The sequence below is a fragment of the Nannospalax galili genome, unplaced genomic scaffold, assembly GCF_000622305.1.
Source record: "Nannospalax galili isolate Female #2095 unplaced genomic scaffold, S.galili_v1.0 scaffold302, whole genome shotgun sequence".
NCBI classification, from domain to species: domain Eukaryota; kingdom Metazoa; phylum Chordata; class Mammalia; order Rodentia; family Spalacidae; genus Nannospalax; species Nannospalax galili.
In genome coordinates this window covers 942,505-955,840 of record NW_008350120.1, presented here as the reverse complement: position 1 = coordinate 955,840, position 13,336 = coordinate 942,505, and the positions used below count along the sequence as shown (strand labels likewise).

The 13,336-nt window shown below is 51.8% G+C and overlaps 2 protein-coding genes across 5 annotated transcripts in view; one reads left to right on the top strand and one right to left on the bottom strand.

Annotated features, from left to right (window-relative positions):
* The window catches only part of Wdr86 (WD repeat domain 86), a 35,070-nt gene that overhangs the window by 20,539 nt on the left and 1,195 nt on the right, over positions 1-13,336 (top strand). Inside the window, exons 5-6 of one of the 2 annotated variants that reach the window (XM_008847241.3) lie at positions 2,923-3,026; positions 3,144-3,642. In XM_008847241.3, the coding sequence (XP_008845463.1) occupies positions 2,923-3,026; positions 3,144-3,320 (281 nt within the window). In that variant the 3' untranslated portion in view covers positions 3,321-3,642. Of the gene's footprint in view, positions 1-2,922; positions 3,027-3,143; positions 3,643-13,336 lie in introns of those variants that run through there. The other variant, XM_017801710.2, reaches the window with a different exon arrangement.
* Positions 7,379-13,336, bottom strand: part of Nub1 (negative regulator of ubiquitin like proteins 1) — a 29,127-nt gene continuing 23,169 nt past the window's right edge. For 2 of the 3 annotated variants that reach the window (XM_008847242.3, XM_008847244.3), the window contains exons 11-15: positions 12,778-12,930; positions 10,616-10,762; positions 9,101-9,196; positions 8,294-8,471; positions 7,379-8,112 (exon numbers count right to left, since the gene is read on the bottom strand). In XM_008847242.3, the coding sequence (XP_008845464.2) occupies positions 7,937-8,112; positions 8,294-8,471; positions 9,101-9,196; positions 10,616-10,762; positions 12,778-12,930 (750 nt within the window). In that variant the 3' untranslated portion in view covers positions 7,379-7,936. The remainder of the gene's footprint in view (positions 8,113-8,293; positions 8,472-9,100; positions 9,197-10,615; positions 10,763-12,777; positions 12,931-13,336) is intronic. The other variant, XM_008847245.3, reaches the window with a different exon arrangement.

Sequence of the window (13,336 nt, the reverse complement as noted above, 5' to 3'; positions counted from 1 at the left end):
CCAAACCTTCCACTGGCAGCTCCAACCCTCTCTGTGTGCAGGACAGGCTGAATCCAGTTTGTTGGGTAGGGAGAAAGCCTTCTGTCCCCCAGGTCCCAAATGGTCACACATCTGGGCCTTACTGGTTCTGTCCACCTGGCTCAACACATGTTGATACCCCAGACGTACTCAGAAAGCAGCCAGTGCAGGGAAGGAGCCCGGTCCTCACCACACGTGCTGTGGGAGGCTTCCAGGTGCCCAGTTCTTTCCTGGACCTTCTCCACAGCTTCACTGTTGGCCATGTCCCTGCCCACTCCTGTCCATGACAGGAGCAGTAACCATCTCCCATAGGGTTGGTCCTAAGAGTGTTTTCCTAGGAGAGGGAAGGGCAGAGTCACAGTGGAAATGAACTTGATCTCATGTGAAGGTAGTGGGTGAAGACAGAATGGATATCAGAGCCCAAGGTGCTCTAGGGACTGAGGCCTGACCTGGAGAAGTTACTTTTTCCTTGCTGTTGTGTCCAAGCCTGCCAGGTGATGAGAGCTCTGCTCCCTAGTCGGGACCCTCTCTCTCTGATAGCACAGGGTGGTTAGCGCTCAGACTTCCTGGTGCTCTCCTGCATTCCCTCCCCGTGGCGGCAGCTGGCTTGGCTGTGCTGTGGTCATATCCTGTGGGCTTCTCCTGTTGCCTAGCAGCCCCATGGGGATTCTGGGCCTTGTTGCCAAGTTTAGAGGGAGGCAAAGAAGGAATTGAGGAAACCCAGCAAGGAAGCCTCCTCCCCAGGGCCATGTGCACCTGCAAGCTTTGAGAAAAGGTGGAGAGCCGGGCGTGGTGGCGCACACCTTTAATCCCAGCACTTGGGAGGCAGAGGCATGTGGATCTTTGTGAGTCCGAGGCCAGCTTGGTCTACATAGTGAGTTCCAGGACAGCGGGGGCTACAGAGAGACCCTGTCTCAAACAAAACAAACAAACAAAAAAAACAAAAAAAGGTGGAGTATGCACAGGCGAAGGCAGGAAAGGGTAAGAAATAGACACCAAAGACCAGGGAGCCAACCTAGAGATGCTCGTCGGCTTTAGCCAGGCCCAGAGTGACAAGTGAGGGTTGCTGGGGAGCCACCGTCTCAGGAGGGGTCCTGCTGTAGTACCCCTTCAGACTCCTCCCAATTTTATTCCTGTTGCTGTGACAAGTACCCCAACAAAAAGCAGCGTAGTGGAGGATGGGGTCATTGGCCTCACAGTTCCAGGTGCCAGTCTGTCACTGTGGGGAAGTCATTGTGGCAGAACCTCGAGACAGCAGGTCACAACACATTCAGTCAAGAGCGGAGAGACAGGACTGCACCCATGTCTCCTGCTTGCTGCGTCCACTCTGCTAGGCTTCTCTACTCTTTTTTTTGATATTTTATTATTTTTATTTTTTATGTATATGAGTATATTGCCTGCACGTATGTGAGCGCACCCGTGTCGTGCAATGCCACGGAGGTCAGAAGAGGGCTTCAGATTCCCCTGGAACTGGAGCCAAGGATGGCCCTTAGCCGCCATGTGGGTGCTGGGAATCAAACCTGGGTCCTCTGCAAGAGCAGCCAGTGCTCTCAGCTGCTGAGCCATCTCTCCAGCCCCAAAGCCTTCTCTACTCTTACACGGTCCAGGGCCCAGCCCATGAAATGGTGCTGCCCACATTCAGGGTGTGTCTTCCTGTCTCAAGGCATAGGCTGTAACTTCACCTATAACTCCACCTGTAACTCCATTTCCAAGGGATCCAACTCCCTCTTCTGACCTCTGCAGGCATTGTACACATAGTACACTTACATGCAGACAAAATGCTCATATACATAAAACAATGAACAATCACCACAAACCAATTCAGACAATTGCCCATAGGCAGGCCACCCTGATCTAGACAATCCCTTATTGAGACTCTTCCCAATGGAGTCTAGGTTGTCAAGTTGACCTTTAAAACTACCCAGTACAGGGCTCCTGGGAACTTGACACTCAGGAGCACCTCACCAGTCAAGTTAATGGGTACATGGTCTGGTGTCCTTGTCTCCCAACTGGACTTGGAATCTCTCCTGCCCGCTGGTCCCTAGCTGCCTCCAGTTCTCTGCTTACTAACATGCCCTGTATGGTTTCCTTCCCATACCTCCCCTTCCACTTCCCTGCTTCCTGCAGTGTCTGCCACATGAACTGCTGGCCTATCTCACAGTCAGGGGACACCTTATAGTCAGCATATAAAGTGATCCAGTGAGCCCCCTTGGTCAGCCTACTCCAGGTGGCCCCTCATCACTAGCTTCACCAGCGCTGGTTAAAATGGAGTCTCAGGTCAGGCCCCCTTGCTGCATCAGAAACCACAGAGTGGCACTCAGCCATCTGTCGTAGCAAGTACTCCAGGGATTCTAGTGCCTTGATGCTTAAGCACCATTGGACTAAGTTATGATCAAGGAACACCTCATGGAGGGCATCAGATGGGGTGCGGGTGAGCCCCAGAGAGTCCGGAATCTGCTTCAAGGCCGTGTCCCTTTCTAAGGAGGGATGGCGGGTTCTGGCTGGTCCTGTGGGCACAGGTGGTTGGGCAGGATGTGGTGATTGCCTTAAAACCATGAGGCACAGAAGTCTGCTTTACCCAACAGGGCATAAGCATGGTCACCTGGCCCCAGGAGGCCCTTGAGAGAGTCACTCAGGGGATACAGGGCTGAATTTGAGGACGGCATGGCGGCCACAGTCTATGCAAAGAACATCTATAGAACAGGGGGAACCTGGGGCCCTCTGTCCTTCCTCACCCCATGGGACTGAGACAGCCTGGGTTCCATTCTACAGAATGTCCCACCTGAACCTTAGGATGTCTCTAGGATGTAGGTGGAGGTCACACCACAGTTGTCCTGCTATGTACTTGGGAAGAAGATGGTAGGGTGATAACAGGAAGCCCAGCACGCTGCTCTATGTCCACAGTGTTCACAGGCAGTGGGGATGCCTGCGCCAGGGCCTTCGACGCCCAGTCGGGAGTGCTGCAGAGGGTGTTCCGAGGCCACACCTTTGTTATCAACTGCCTCCAGGTAGGCCTCCCTCTACCCAGCTCCTGGGCCCTACTGCTCCAGGGAAGCAAAGGGCCTCCCATAGGCGGAGGCCCCAGTGGCCTGCCCATGGCTGACTGCTGCCCTGCCTGCCCACAGGTGCATGGCCAGGTGCTCTACACGGCATCTCATGACGGTGTGCTGCGCCTCTGGGATGTGAGTGGCCTCCAGTCCCCGTCACCCTCGCCACGCAGGCCAGCACCCAAGCGCAGTCTGTCCCGTCTCTTTAGCAACAAGGTGGCCTGCGCAGCCCCGGTGCCCCTGCAGCCAGCCTGAGCTGTCTGGAAAGGAGATTGGCGAGGCTCGTGGCCCAGCTTCAGTTTCAACACATTTTTGGACTTTTCCAAGCATTCTGTGATTTCAGTGGCCTGTGGTAGGTAGAGGGAGGCTCCTCTTCCTCCCCATCCCCTCAGCCCAGGCCTTGCCACCTGGCCTTTGTGGGACTCTCCTAGCCAACTCTGGCTTCAGCCTGCCTGCTTCCAGTTCCAGAGGCTGAAGGCCATTCCTACTCAGAGGAAATGGGACTTTACAAAAGCCACAGAGCCAGATTGTGATACTGGAAACTCCTGTGCCATGAGGACTCACCTGAAGAGCTCAAATACATGTCACTCAAAATGCTGAGTGTCCGATTTTGTTCTGCAAACGGAGTCTTCATTTTGGAGGCCCATTAGCCTCCTGCCCCACCTGTGCCTCCCACACCTGGTCTGAGCCACCTTTTCTGACTGAGGGGCTGTCAACCAAGGTCATTCATATGGGTGTGGCCATGGGAGCCACCAGGGAACAAGGAACCCACTGTTGACACTGGGACTCCTGCTTCAGGGAACCCATTTTTGGCCGTGAATCCAGAGGTTTCTTCCCATAAGTCTGGAGCAGGGCAGCTGGGCAGCAGCTCGCTGGCCTTGGGCGGAGGAGCAGCACTGTGCCAGGTGTGGGGTAGGCATTCAACATAGACAGGAGCCACTGAAGACTGGCAACATGGCAGTAGGTGCCCTTGCAGAGGACCCAGGTTTGGTTCCCAGCATCTATATCAGGTGGCTTACAACTACCTGTAACACCAGCTCCAGGAGATCAATACTCTTCTGGTCTCCACGGGCACCTGCTCTCATGCACACACCCACACAGACACATAAAAAAAACCTTGAGAGCCACTGTAGTTCCTGAGAGGGAGCCCTAGCCCTGCCAGAAGGGGCTGCAGGAAAGATGGGGACTCGGGCTGTGTGGGGAGCCAGCCAGGCGCCTCCCTCAGTGTTCTGGCCCCACTTGAAGGGGGCACTTTTCAGCTCCTGTGTGGTGCCACATCCTGCATCCACAGTACCCTGTGCTTGGCGCTGGTGTAGAGAGGCTGCAGACCACAGTGTCCGACACTAAGGACCCAGCACCTCACCGCAGAGGGAAGCCTGTGAGGGACTGGACCATATGCCTCATTTCTCAAAGCTCAGAGTGTTTCCCTGGCAAGGCCTGTGGCCCCAGCACATCCCACCTGTTCTCTACTTTGCCCAGGCCTTTGAGGACAGGAGGGGGATGCTGTGTCAATGACCTTTCTCATTGCTGTGAACAGATACCTGACAAGGAGCAAGGTCTGGTGTGGTGGCTCATGCCTGTGATCCCATCACTTGGGTGGCTGAGACAGGAGGACTAGGAGGTCAAGGTCAGTCTTAACTATACACAAGTTCAAGGCCAACATGGACTACAAGAAACTCAAAAAAAGGACTACCTACCTTAAAAAAAGGTAGGGCCTAGTGAGATACCTGGTAAGGGTGCTTGCCACCAAGCCTGATGACCTTAGTTTGATCACCCGAATCCACGAGAGGACCAACTACTACAAGTGGTCCTCTGACCTCCATATGCCTGCTATGGCATTCTAGCCCCAAATATATAAAGAAAACTTAAGGGAGGGGTCAATTTGGCTGGCAATTTGTGGGGACACAGCTCACTGTGGGGTGGAGGGACGGGCAGGGGCTTCGTGGCAGCAGGAACCTTGCACCTGCTTGCTGGCATCTTGGTGGAAGTCCGCTCTCAGGTCGCTGTCCCACTTTTAGTCCAAGATCTCAGTTCATGGGACAGCACTGCCCACATTCAAGTGGGTCTTTCCACCGCAGTCCATCCTATCTGAAGAGATATGTGTCTCTCAGATGATTCTAAATCTAAAGCTGGCAATACACTAGCATCTTGCGCGGATGGTCAGGTCCTGAGCACTGGGTGTTCCCATCATCCCAGGCAGCGCTCACTGATGCTGCCAGGTGATGCGTACTAGGCATCTCAGGTCCTCACCTGATCCCAGCAAGGTACATGGGCTGCCGTCTACCCAGAGGGATAGCCAGGGTGAAGCCTGTGATGGGAAATGCTGTGTGTGCTTTCTCATGAAACCACACTTTGCACTCATTTAGCACAACTCATTGGTAGAGTTTATTTCCGTGGCAAAGAGACCTTGGTGTGAGGACATGAGGATGCCTGACATCCCTTCCCTCTGGTGCCAGGACCTGAGAGATGTTTATGTGTGCTACTGTTGGACACTCTGGTCAGACCTGGTCACCTCTGGCCACACCAGGACCGGTGTAATGCAATGGTAAGAGTGCTTGTTTAGCACTTGAGAGGAAGAAAGCAGCTGTCTGCCTGTGAACAATCTGTTCATCTGGCCAGAGGAAGGACAGAAACTTTCTACCAGATACTTGGCCAGGAGAACAGACAGGGTATGCTGATTTTATCAGGGCAAGACAATTTGACAAGAGACATGGTCAGCATCAGACACCCAGCACAGCTGCACAGCTTCAGGCTGACATCACCCCATACAGGTCCTCTAACCTGCCCTGCCATGTGTGTCCTGCCATGTCCCTCAAGTCCCCACCTGCCCTTCAGGGTTGATAGACATGACCACCCTTCACCTTGATTCCTCCAATACACCTCTTGGTATATATAGACCGTTCTCTAAGGAGAATACCTCTCATACCTCACCCTGTAGCCTCTAACTCTTCCAGTTTCAGCTCCCTCCGCTACAGTCCATCCCCACACTGGCCATCTCTGCAGGTGGACATGTACAGTCAGGACCTGCTGACATAGCTGTGCCACCCTGGCTTTTGGTCTTCTCGATTAGCATTTAAACTGTTGGAAAGCCAGAAGCAGACTGGCAGGGCCTGCTCCATGCCCAGGATGGGGCCTAGTTAGCTAGGGGCTTTGAGGCAGGGTTCCCTTCAGCTCAGCTGGCTACTCTTCTGAGGACGAACTCTGGTGGCCTGCTTCACACCCTCTTGCTGAGACGTGCTCCTCCCTGGTCAAACCCAAACCCTGTCTTTTATACATGCCCTTCTCAGCAGCATCTACTGATTCTGGAGGTGGAACCCAGGGACTCATGTGGGCCTGACAAGTGCTGCACCAGAGTTCTTCCTGGCCTCTGCCCCCTGCTACTTGAGGGCACTACTCCACTGCTTCCCAACTGTGTTTTCCACTTTTTTTTCTACCCACATCACCCACTTTAAAAGAATAGCAAGAGAAAGCCTGGTGTGGTGGTGCGCCCCGTTAATCCCAGCATTCGAGGCAGAGGCAGATGGATCTTTGGGTCTAAGGCCTGCCTGATCTACCTAGTAAGTTCTAAGTGAGCTGGGGCTACAAAGTGAGACCCTGTCTTAAAAAAAAAAAAAAACAGGGCGGAGATGGCTCAGCAGTTAAGAGCACTGGCTGTAGAAGACCAAGGTTCAGTTCCTTGGCAACTAACAACCATCAACATCTGTAGCTCTAGTTCCAGAGAGTTCAACACTCCTGGCTTCTGCAGATACTGCATGCATATGGTACACTTAAACGCATGCAGGCAAATGCTCATAAAAAATACTGAAAAATTAAGCCAGGCATGGTGGCACATGCCTTTAATTCCAGCACTTGGGAGGCAGAGGCAGGCAGAGCTCTGTGAGTTCAAGGCCAGCCTGATCTACATAGTGGGTTCCAGGACAGCTTGGGCTACAGGGAGACCCTGTCTCAAAAAGAACCCCCACCCCAAAAAATTGAAAAGTTTAAAAAAATACAAGAGGGCCAGCAAGAAGGCTTAGTGGGTAAAGGGGCTTGCCACCAAGACTGATGACCTGAGTTTGATCCCTCATACCCACATGGTGAAAGAAGAGAACCAACTCCTGACCTCTACACGTACTCTGTGGCATGTGTACTCCACTTGTATGCTCCCACACATACACACACAAATATAAATAAATGTAATTCTAGGACAGCAGTCTGGAAATAGTAATTAAAAATAAATTGCTTTGGTAAGCATTTAAAACTTTTCCATTTAATAAAAGATTTTTTTCATTTTGCATGAGGAATTTAGAATTCATGTAAACTGATTTGCAATCTTGAATTTGAAGTACATATTTTACTGATCTAAGAGCACACAATATTGACATTTCGAGATCAAGATATCTACCACCATTTGGTCTGGTGACAGCATTATGTTCCCATAGCACTAGGAATGGAGATTTAAAAGGGGGAGTACAGGGCAGTGAGGGCCGAGCTGAGCGCACACAGGTGGGTGGGAAGGAGTCTGAGCAGCAGGTACGGGAGGAAAACTGCACAAGGGAGGCTGAGTGAGACAGACAGGCCCCACATGTTTCCCTAGACACCTTCCCCAGGGGCCACCCTGCCTCCACCAGAGAGCCTGCTTCCCAGTTCAGGATGGAAAACCAGCAAGTGGCAGTTAGGAGTGCAGCCGAGGCAGAAAGGGAGCAGCAGAACCAGGCCCGGGAAGCCCTTTCCTGACTGTCCTCTGCCAGCAAGTCTTTTCACCATGCTGCGTCACTGCACCTGAGGAGAGGCCCATGGAGCAGAATCAAGGAGAAGCAGGAGGAGCACAAAGAACACAGCATTCAACTGTTCAGTGACAGTTTACAAGCAGAGCTGTAGGGTTTATCTGTTTAGTTCTTTGTGGTGGACTTTATATTTTCTACATAGGACAGGTACTCAGCAATAATAATCTCTTCATCTTCCAGAGTTGAGTCCAGATAGTCTTCCTCATGCTCGGGGATGTCTTCCAGGATTTCATTGACAGCCTCTGTCTCCATGTCTTCGTCTGTTGAGGCACTAGAGGTACCTGCAGTGAAACCGTAGGTTACAGGAGAGTCGCCCTCTGACTGTGCTCCCTATACCACCCCATCCTGGCAGGGGACCCCCCCCTCAGCCTCCAGCTTAGCTTGTGCCTTAGGCCCACCCCTGGTCCATCAGCTCAGACTCAGCAGAGCACAGCTGTCAGCATATTCAGCCCTCAGACCTACCTGCAGAGTCAGAAGGGGACGTGGATGGCGTAGACGAGGAGTCCTCTCCTGAGAGCTGCAGATCAGGGGGAAGGCTTCCTCCATGGTGTGCAAGGGTCTGAGCTGCCAGCTGGACGTTGCCTCCAAACACCCTCAGCGCAGTTTCAGCCACCACTGTGTCAAAACCCATGTACACCAGCTAGGAGAGATCACAGGGCAGGCTGTGACCACAAGCTTAGTTCACCTTGCCATGTGGACTGCCATGCCCATGTTCCCGTCACCACAGGGCACCACCAGGACCCAGGTACAACAGGTCCTGGGCTAAGATCAAGTATTATGCAAATATAACCATGAGCGCTACAAGTTAACTGGCCACAGTATGTGAGGCACACTAATGTGTGGGGACAAGTATGGACAGAGTATCTCTCGGGACACAGTGACATCCTTCTGAGCCCTAAGCAGAGAAGTGGGACACATGTAAACGGAGTGAGACAGCCTCTTGCCTCATTTAGGTCTTTCCTCCTGTGTTCTTTCCTGTTTGTTTTGAGGGAGGGTCTCACTATATAGACCTGTTTGGCCTAGAATTTACAAAGACCCACTCATCTCTGCCTTCTGAATACTGGGATTAAAACATGCGTCACTCTGCCCAGCCCTTTCCTGCCTACAGAAGTGCATCCTGTTCCACCCCCACCCCCACTTTGTGTGCCTAAGGCCCTCTCAGGGCTAGGAAGCCCTGCTTGTAACCTAGGAGCAGACCCACCCTGCCCTGCCACTGTCCTACTCGTCCTAGCCAGCCCAAGGTGAACTCAGTGCCTGCCTGTCACTCACCTGGTCGATGCTTTCCTGGGAAGGGCTTGCTTGACGGCTGTTGCTTTCAGGGTCTGAATCCTGGAGCCACCACATGTGGGGGTTACTGAGGAGAATCTGAAAGCACAGGGCTACCCTTTACTCAGACTGACATCCCTCACATGCAGGCACACAGTCTACCTGCCCACTTGTGGGACAGATGAGCACAGGACACGGCCATAGGCTGTGCAGGGAGCACTATGAAGCAGGAGAGGGGCTTGAGCTGACAGGTGGTGTCCAAGGAGGGCAGTACTCAGGTGAGGGTAGAGAGCAGGCAGAAGTCCACTCTCCAGGCAGGCGGGAGACCAAGTGTGTCAGAGCTCAACTGGGGACGGGAGGGGTCTCAGCAGAGCAGACAGAAGGTCTCCTAGCTTGTGAAGGTGTTGATCTTCCAGACATGGCTTTGATCTCCAGGTTCATTACACTTGCCACTAAACTTGAAAACTTTGGGGGAAATTTCCCTTCTTACATTAAATACTTTGACAGTAGCTGAATATATTTATGTCCTAATTTTTTTGTATGTATAAACATGGGGGGGGTGCATATGCACATATGCTACTGTGTGTAGAGGCCAGAGGTCAATCTTGGGTGTCATTCCTTAGGTGTCTCCACCCAATTTTTTTTTTGTTTGTTTTTGAGACAAGGTTGTCCTGTAGCCCCAGCTGGCCTGGAACCCACTGTGGAGACCAAGCTGGCCTCAAGTCTCAGAAATCCTCTTGTTTCTGCTTCCTGAGTGCTGGGATTATAAAGGTATGTGAGACCATGCCTGGCCAAATTGTCATTTTAATTGAAAGTACAACAATAAAAACACTAATACGTGAGATTTTCTGAGGCGGGGGATGGAGATGTAAGGTGTGTGCAGGATGGGCTCTGTTGCCCAGCGACCATGGCAAAGGGGAAGGAGATGGTATTGACTTGTGTGGCCCCCTCATCACTAGCCAAATTCCCCAGCCGAAGAGCTCCAGGCCAACACTGTCCCCTGCCCAAAGGGCAGCTCTCAGAACAACTCCCATGTCATCCCCATGGGTCTTGTCTCTCTCCCCGTGATCTGTGGGTGCCCCAAGGGCAAAGGTCTCCTATACCAAGCAGCCGATATACAGCACAGTGCTTATTCTGCCTCTAGAGCAAAGACCTGCAGGAGAGGGCTAGAGAAAGCCACTACTCTGGTCTCTGGGGACTCTCTTCATATGCAAATAAGCACTGTACCCCCAGAGCTTACACTGAAATGCCATTCTCTTCTTCACATTGGAAAGTGACTACACTGACCTAATCTCTGGTGCAAATGAAGCCCCATCCAGGGCCTGACTTCTGACTGCTAGTATGAGCAGGGGCCTTGTCCCCAGGCCAAGCATTTGGGCCCATCTCTCTGGCTCTGCTGGAGGACAGTGGGGTTGGAACACCACCTCCCACCCCCAACCCCCAATACAAGGACTTGGGGGAAAGCTGTGGAAGTAGAGTGAGCTGGAGGCTGGCCAGGAGACATCCGGGAAGCACTACCTTCAGGGCGTCATCCAGGTTGCCTCTTGCCTGGTGGAGGGCCTGCTTGGCCACATGTGTGGAGTAGCCCATTCCTTTCAAGGAGTTGATGCTCTCCAGGCGGCGTCTCCGCTTCTCCCTCTCTTCCTTCCTTATTTGAGCCAGTTCCTTTAGGAAAGTAAGTTCCTCTCAGTTAGAAGTTAGAAGGAAAACAAGTTCCTCTAGGCAGGACGCTCTCAGGCAAGATCTCCAGGCTGGATAAACAACCAAACAGAAGAGGGGACCCCTCTCTACCCATACAAATGGCAGGAGGCACAAAGCCCGGGGACACAGCTGCTAAGGTCAGTACCTCACAAGCCCATTCAGCATGGGAAATGGCATGTTCTCAGTGCAGTGCTGGACCCTCCAGAGGGATGGCAGAAGAGCTTCCCACCTGGTAGAAGAACAGTCTAGACTCTGAATGACCTACTCAGGGATTCATACCTAGGGGGCTCAGAGCACTACTCACCCTGGCATAGGTGAGACTGAGTTCCATCCTTAGCATCAGGAGAAAAAAAAAGACCTGGTCCGTTCTATTCTGTGAGACTCAAACCCAAAGCTGTTAGAATAGAGGGGCAGCAGCTCCACCTCACACTTGAAGATCCCATGGGAGTACATCTTTGGGATACTGGGATTGCCTTCCCAACATCGTCTGCCCTCTCCAGGATGGGAGGCTGATCTAGTTCCCCAGGTGGGCTTTGTGTAGTCTCAGCCCATACAGTAAGACTGAATCTCCTGCCACACTTTCCTGGCCTCAGCACAAGTGTGAAGGTCAGGGGATGGCCTGCAGGAGTCAGTTCTCCCCTTCCATCATGTGGGCTCTGGAGATTGAACTCAGGTCATCAGTGTGTGCCCTCATCAGCTGAGCCACCTCACCTGCCCTCCACAATACTTTAAAAGTCAGTTTCGGAGCCAGTTTCCTTATTTGTAAAATGAGAATCATCTGTGCCTTTGGCCGCACAGGTAGTCACAGGAGGAACTGAATCACATCACAATCAGGAAAATGTCTTATGGGCTTTAAAAAGTATTAAAACAATGTTTTCAAACAAATCACTTGAAAACACATCTTTCCAAATGCTAATGAAATCTTATCAGAGGAGGAGTCCAGTGTCTTCAAGGCTTGCTTTCTATTGTATTGAACCTGGCATACTCAGTGTGAACTTCACCCTACCTATCCCTGATTCCTGCAGTGAGGCCCAGGGACTGACGGGGAGAGCAGTCAAACACAAACTGTTGCAGGAGACCTGTGGATAGCCCTTTTGACTGGTTACCACCCAACTGACCTGGGGCCAGATAGGACAACCAGTGCCCTTTCCTGTCCCTTCCATGTCCCGCAGGTTGCTGGGTGTCAGGATTACCCTGGTGTTCAGCAAAAAGGGGAACAGGATCCATGCATGAAAAGTTTCTCTGGGAAGTTCTCTGGAAATCTAGAGGCAGCTTCTAGTCTGGAGGAAGGGACGTTGCTCTGGAGCTAAGATTGCGACACCGGCTCTCTGGTGCTCTGCTGTACAACTCACACTGGGGGTGACAACGCCCTGTCCTTCCAAACTCAGAATTCAAAAGCTTTCCTTCATGTATTTGTGACAAATGACTGCAGCTTTTAAAGCAGCTTCTATGGTTTGACACATTTCTAGGCAGGAAGGCAATCCTAAACTATCATAATGGCCTTCTTTAAAATGATTTCCACAATCACACGATGGTGTTGAGAGAGACAGAGGAAGACTGCTTGCATAACCTGGTATCAGGGCAGGAAGCTGCACTGCTCTAATGCTGATGTAATTAAGGTGATCTAGGCAGGGCTGTACTCTGTTGACAGCATGCCTAGGTGGCATGAAGCCCTGGGTTTCATCCCAGCACTGCATAAAACTGGGTACAGTGGCCAACACCAGTAATCTCAGAACTCAGGAGGTAGAGGCAAGGAGGACCGGAAGCTTGAGGTCACCCTAGGCTACCTAGCAAGTTGGAGGCCAATCTGGGCTACATGAGACCTTGTCTCACAAAAAGGGAAGACCACCAGTCCCTCCTCCCTGATCCGGAGTGGTGTGCACCTTCTTAGTCACACCTCTTCTGGGATTCTCTGTCTCAGTTTCATAACCTCCTCTGGGCCCGGGCCTCCAGGATGCTAGCAACAAGTGGAGAACTACCTCTCTGCGGTTGGAAATGTGAGTGGCTGCATGGTCCACGTTCCCATCACAGGCCCGCAGGCCAAGCCGGGCTTCCTGGGCAGTGAACCCCAACTGCAACAAGTTATGAACTTTTGATGGGTCGATGTAAAGCTCTTTAAAGAGCTGACGTGCCTACAGATGGGGAGAAACAGAAGAATTGCATAACTACAGTAACATCAAAGTTTAACAAAGCTAAAGTGTGAAGTACTATGTGTCACATTTTACATATAAACTAAGTTTATCTAACCTATTATCTACCATCAGGAATGAAAACAGACAATATCATCTTTGCCTGCATAGCCTACTGGGAATACAGCAAGAGTGGGTAGGCTGAGTACTGTGGGAGTGACAGGGTAATGGTTCCCTTCTTTTTGTAATCAATTCTCTGAATTTAGCTGAGTGTGGTAGTGCATGCCTGTAATCCCAGCATTCTGGAGGTGCGTAGTAAGACCCTGACTCAAAACAAAAGAACAATCCCTGAATCTGAGCTGCATAAAGCATCTATCCTCCTCTCTAAGCTGGAGTGGCCAGGGGCGGG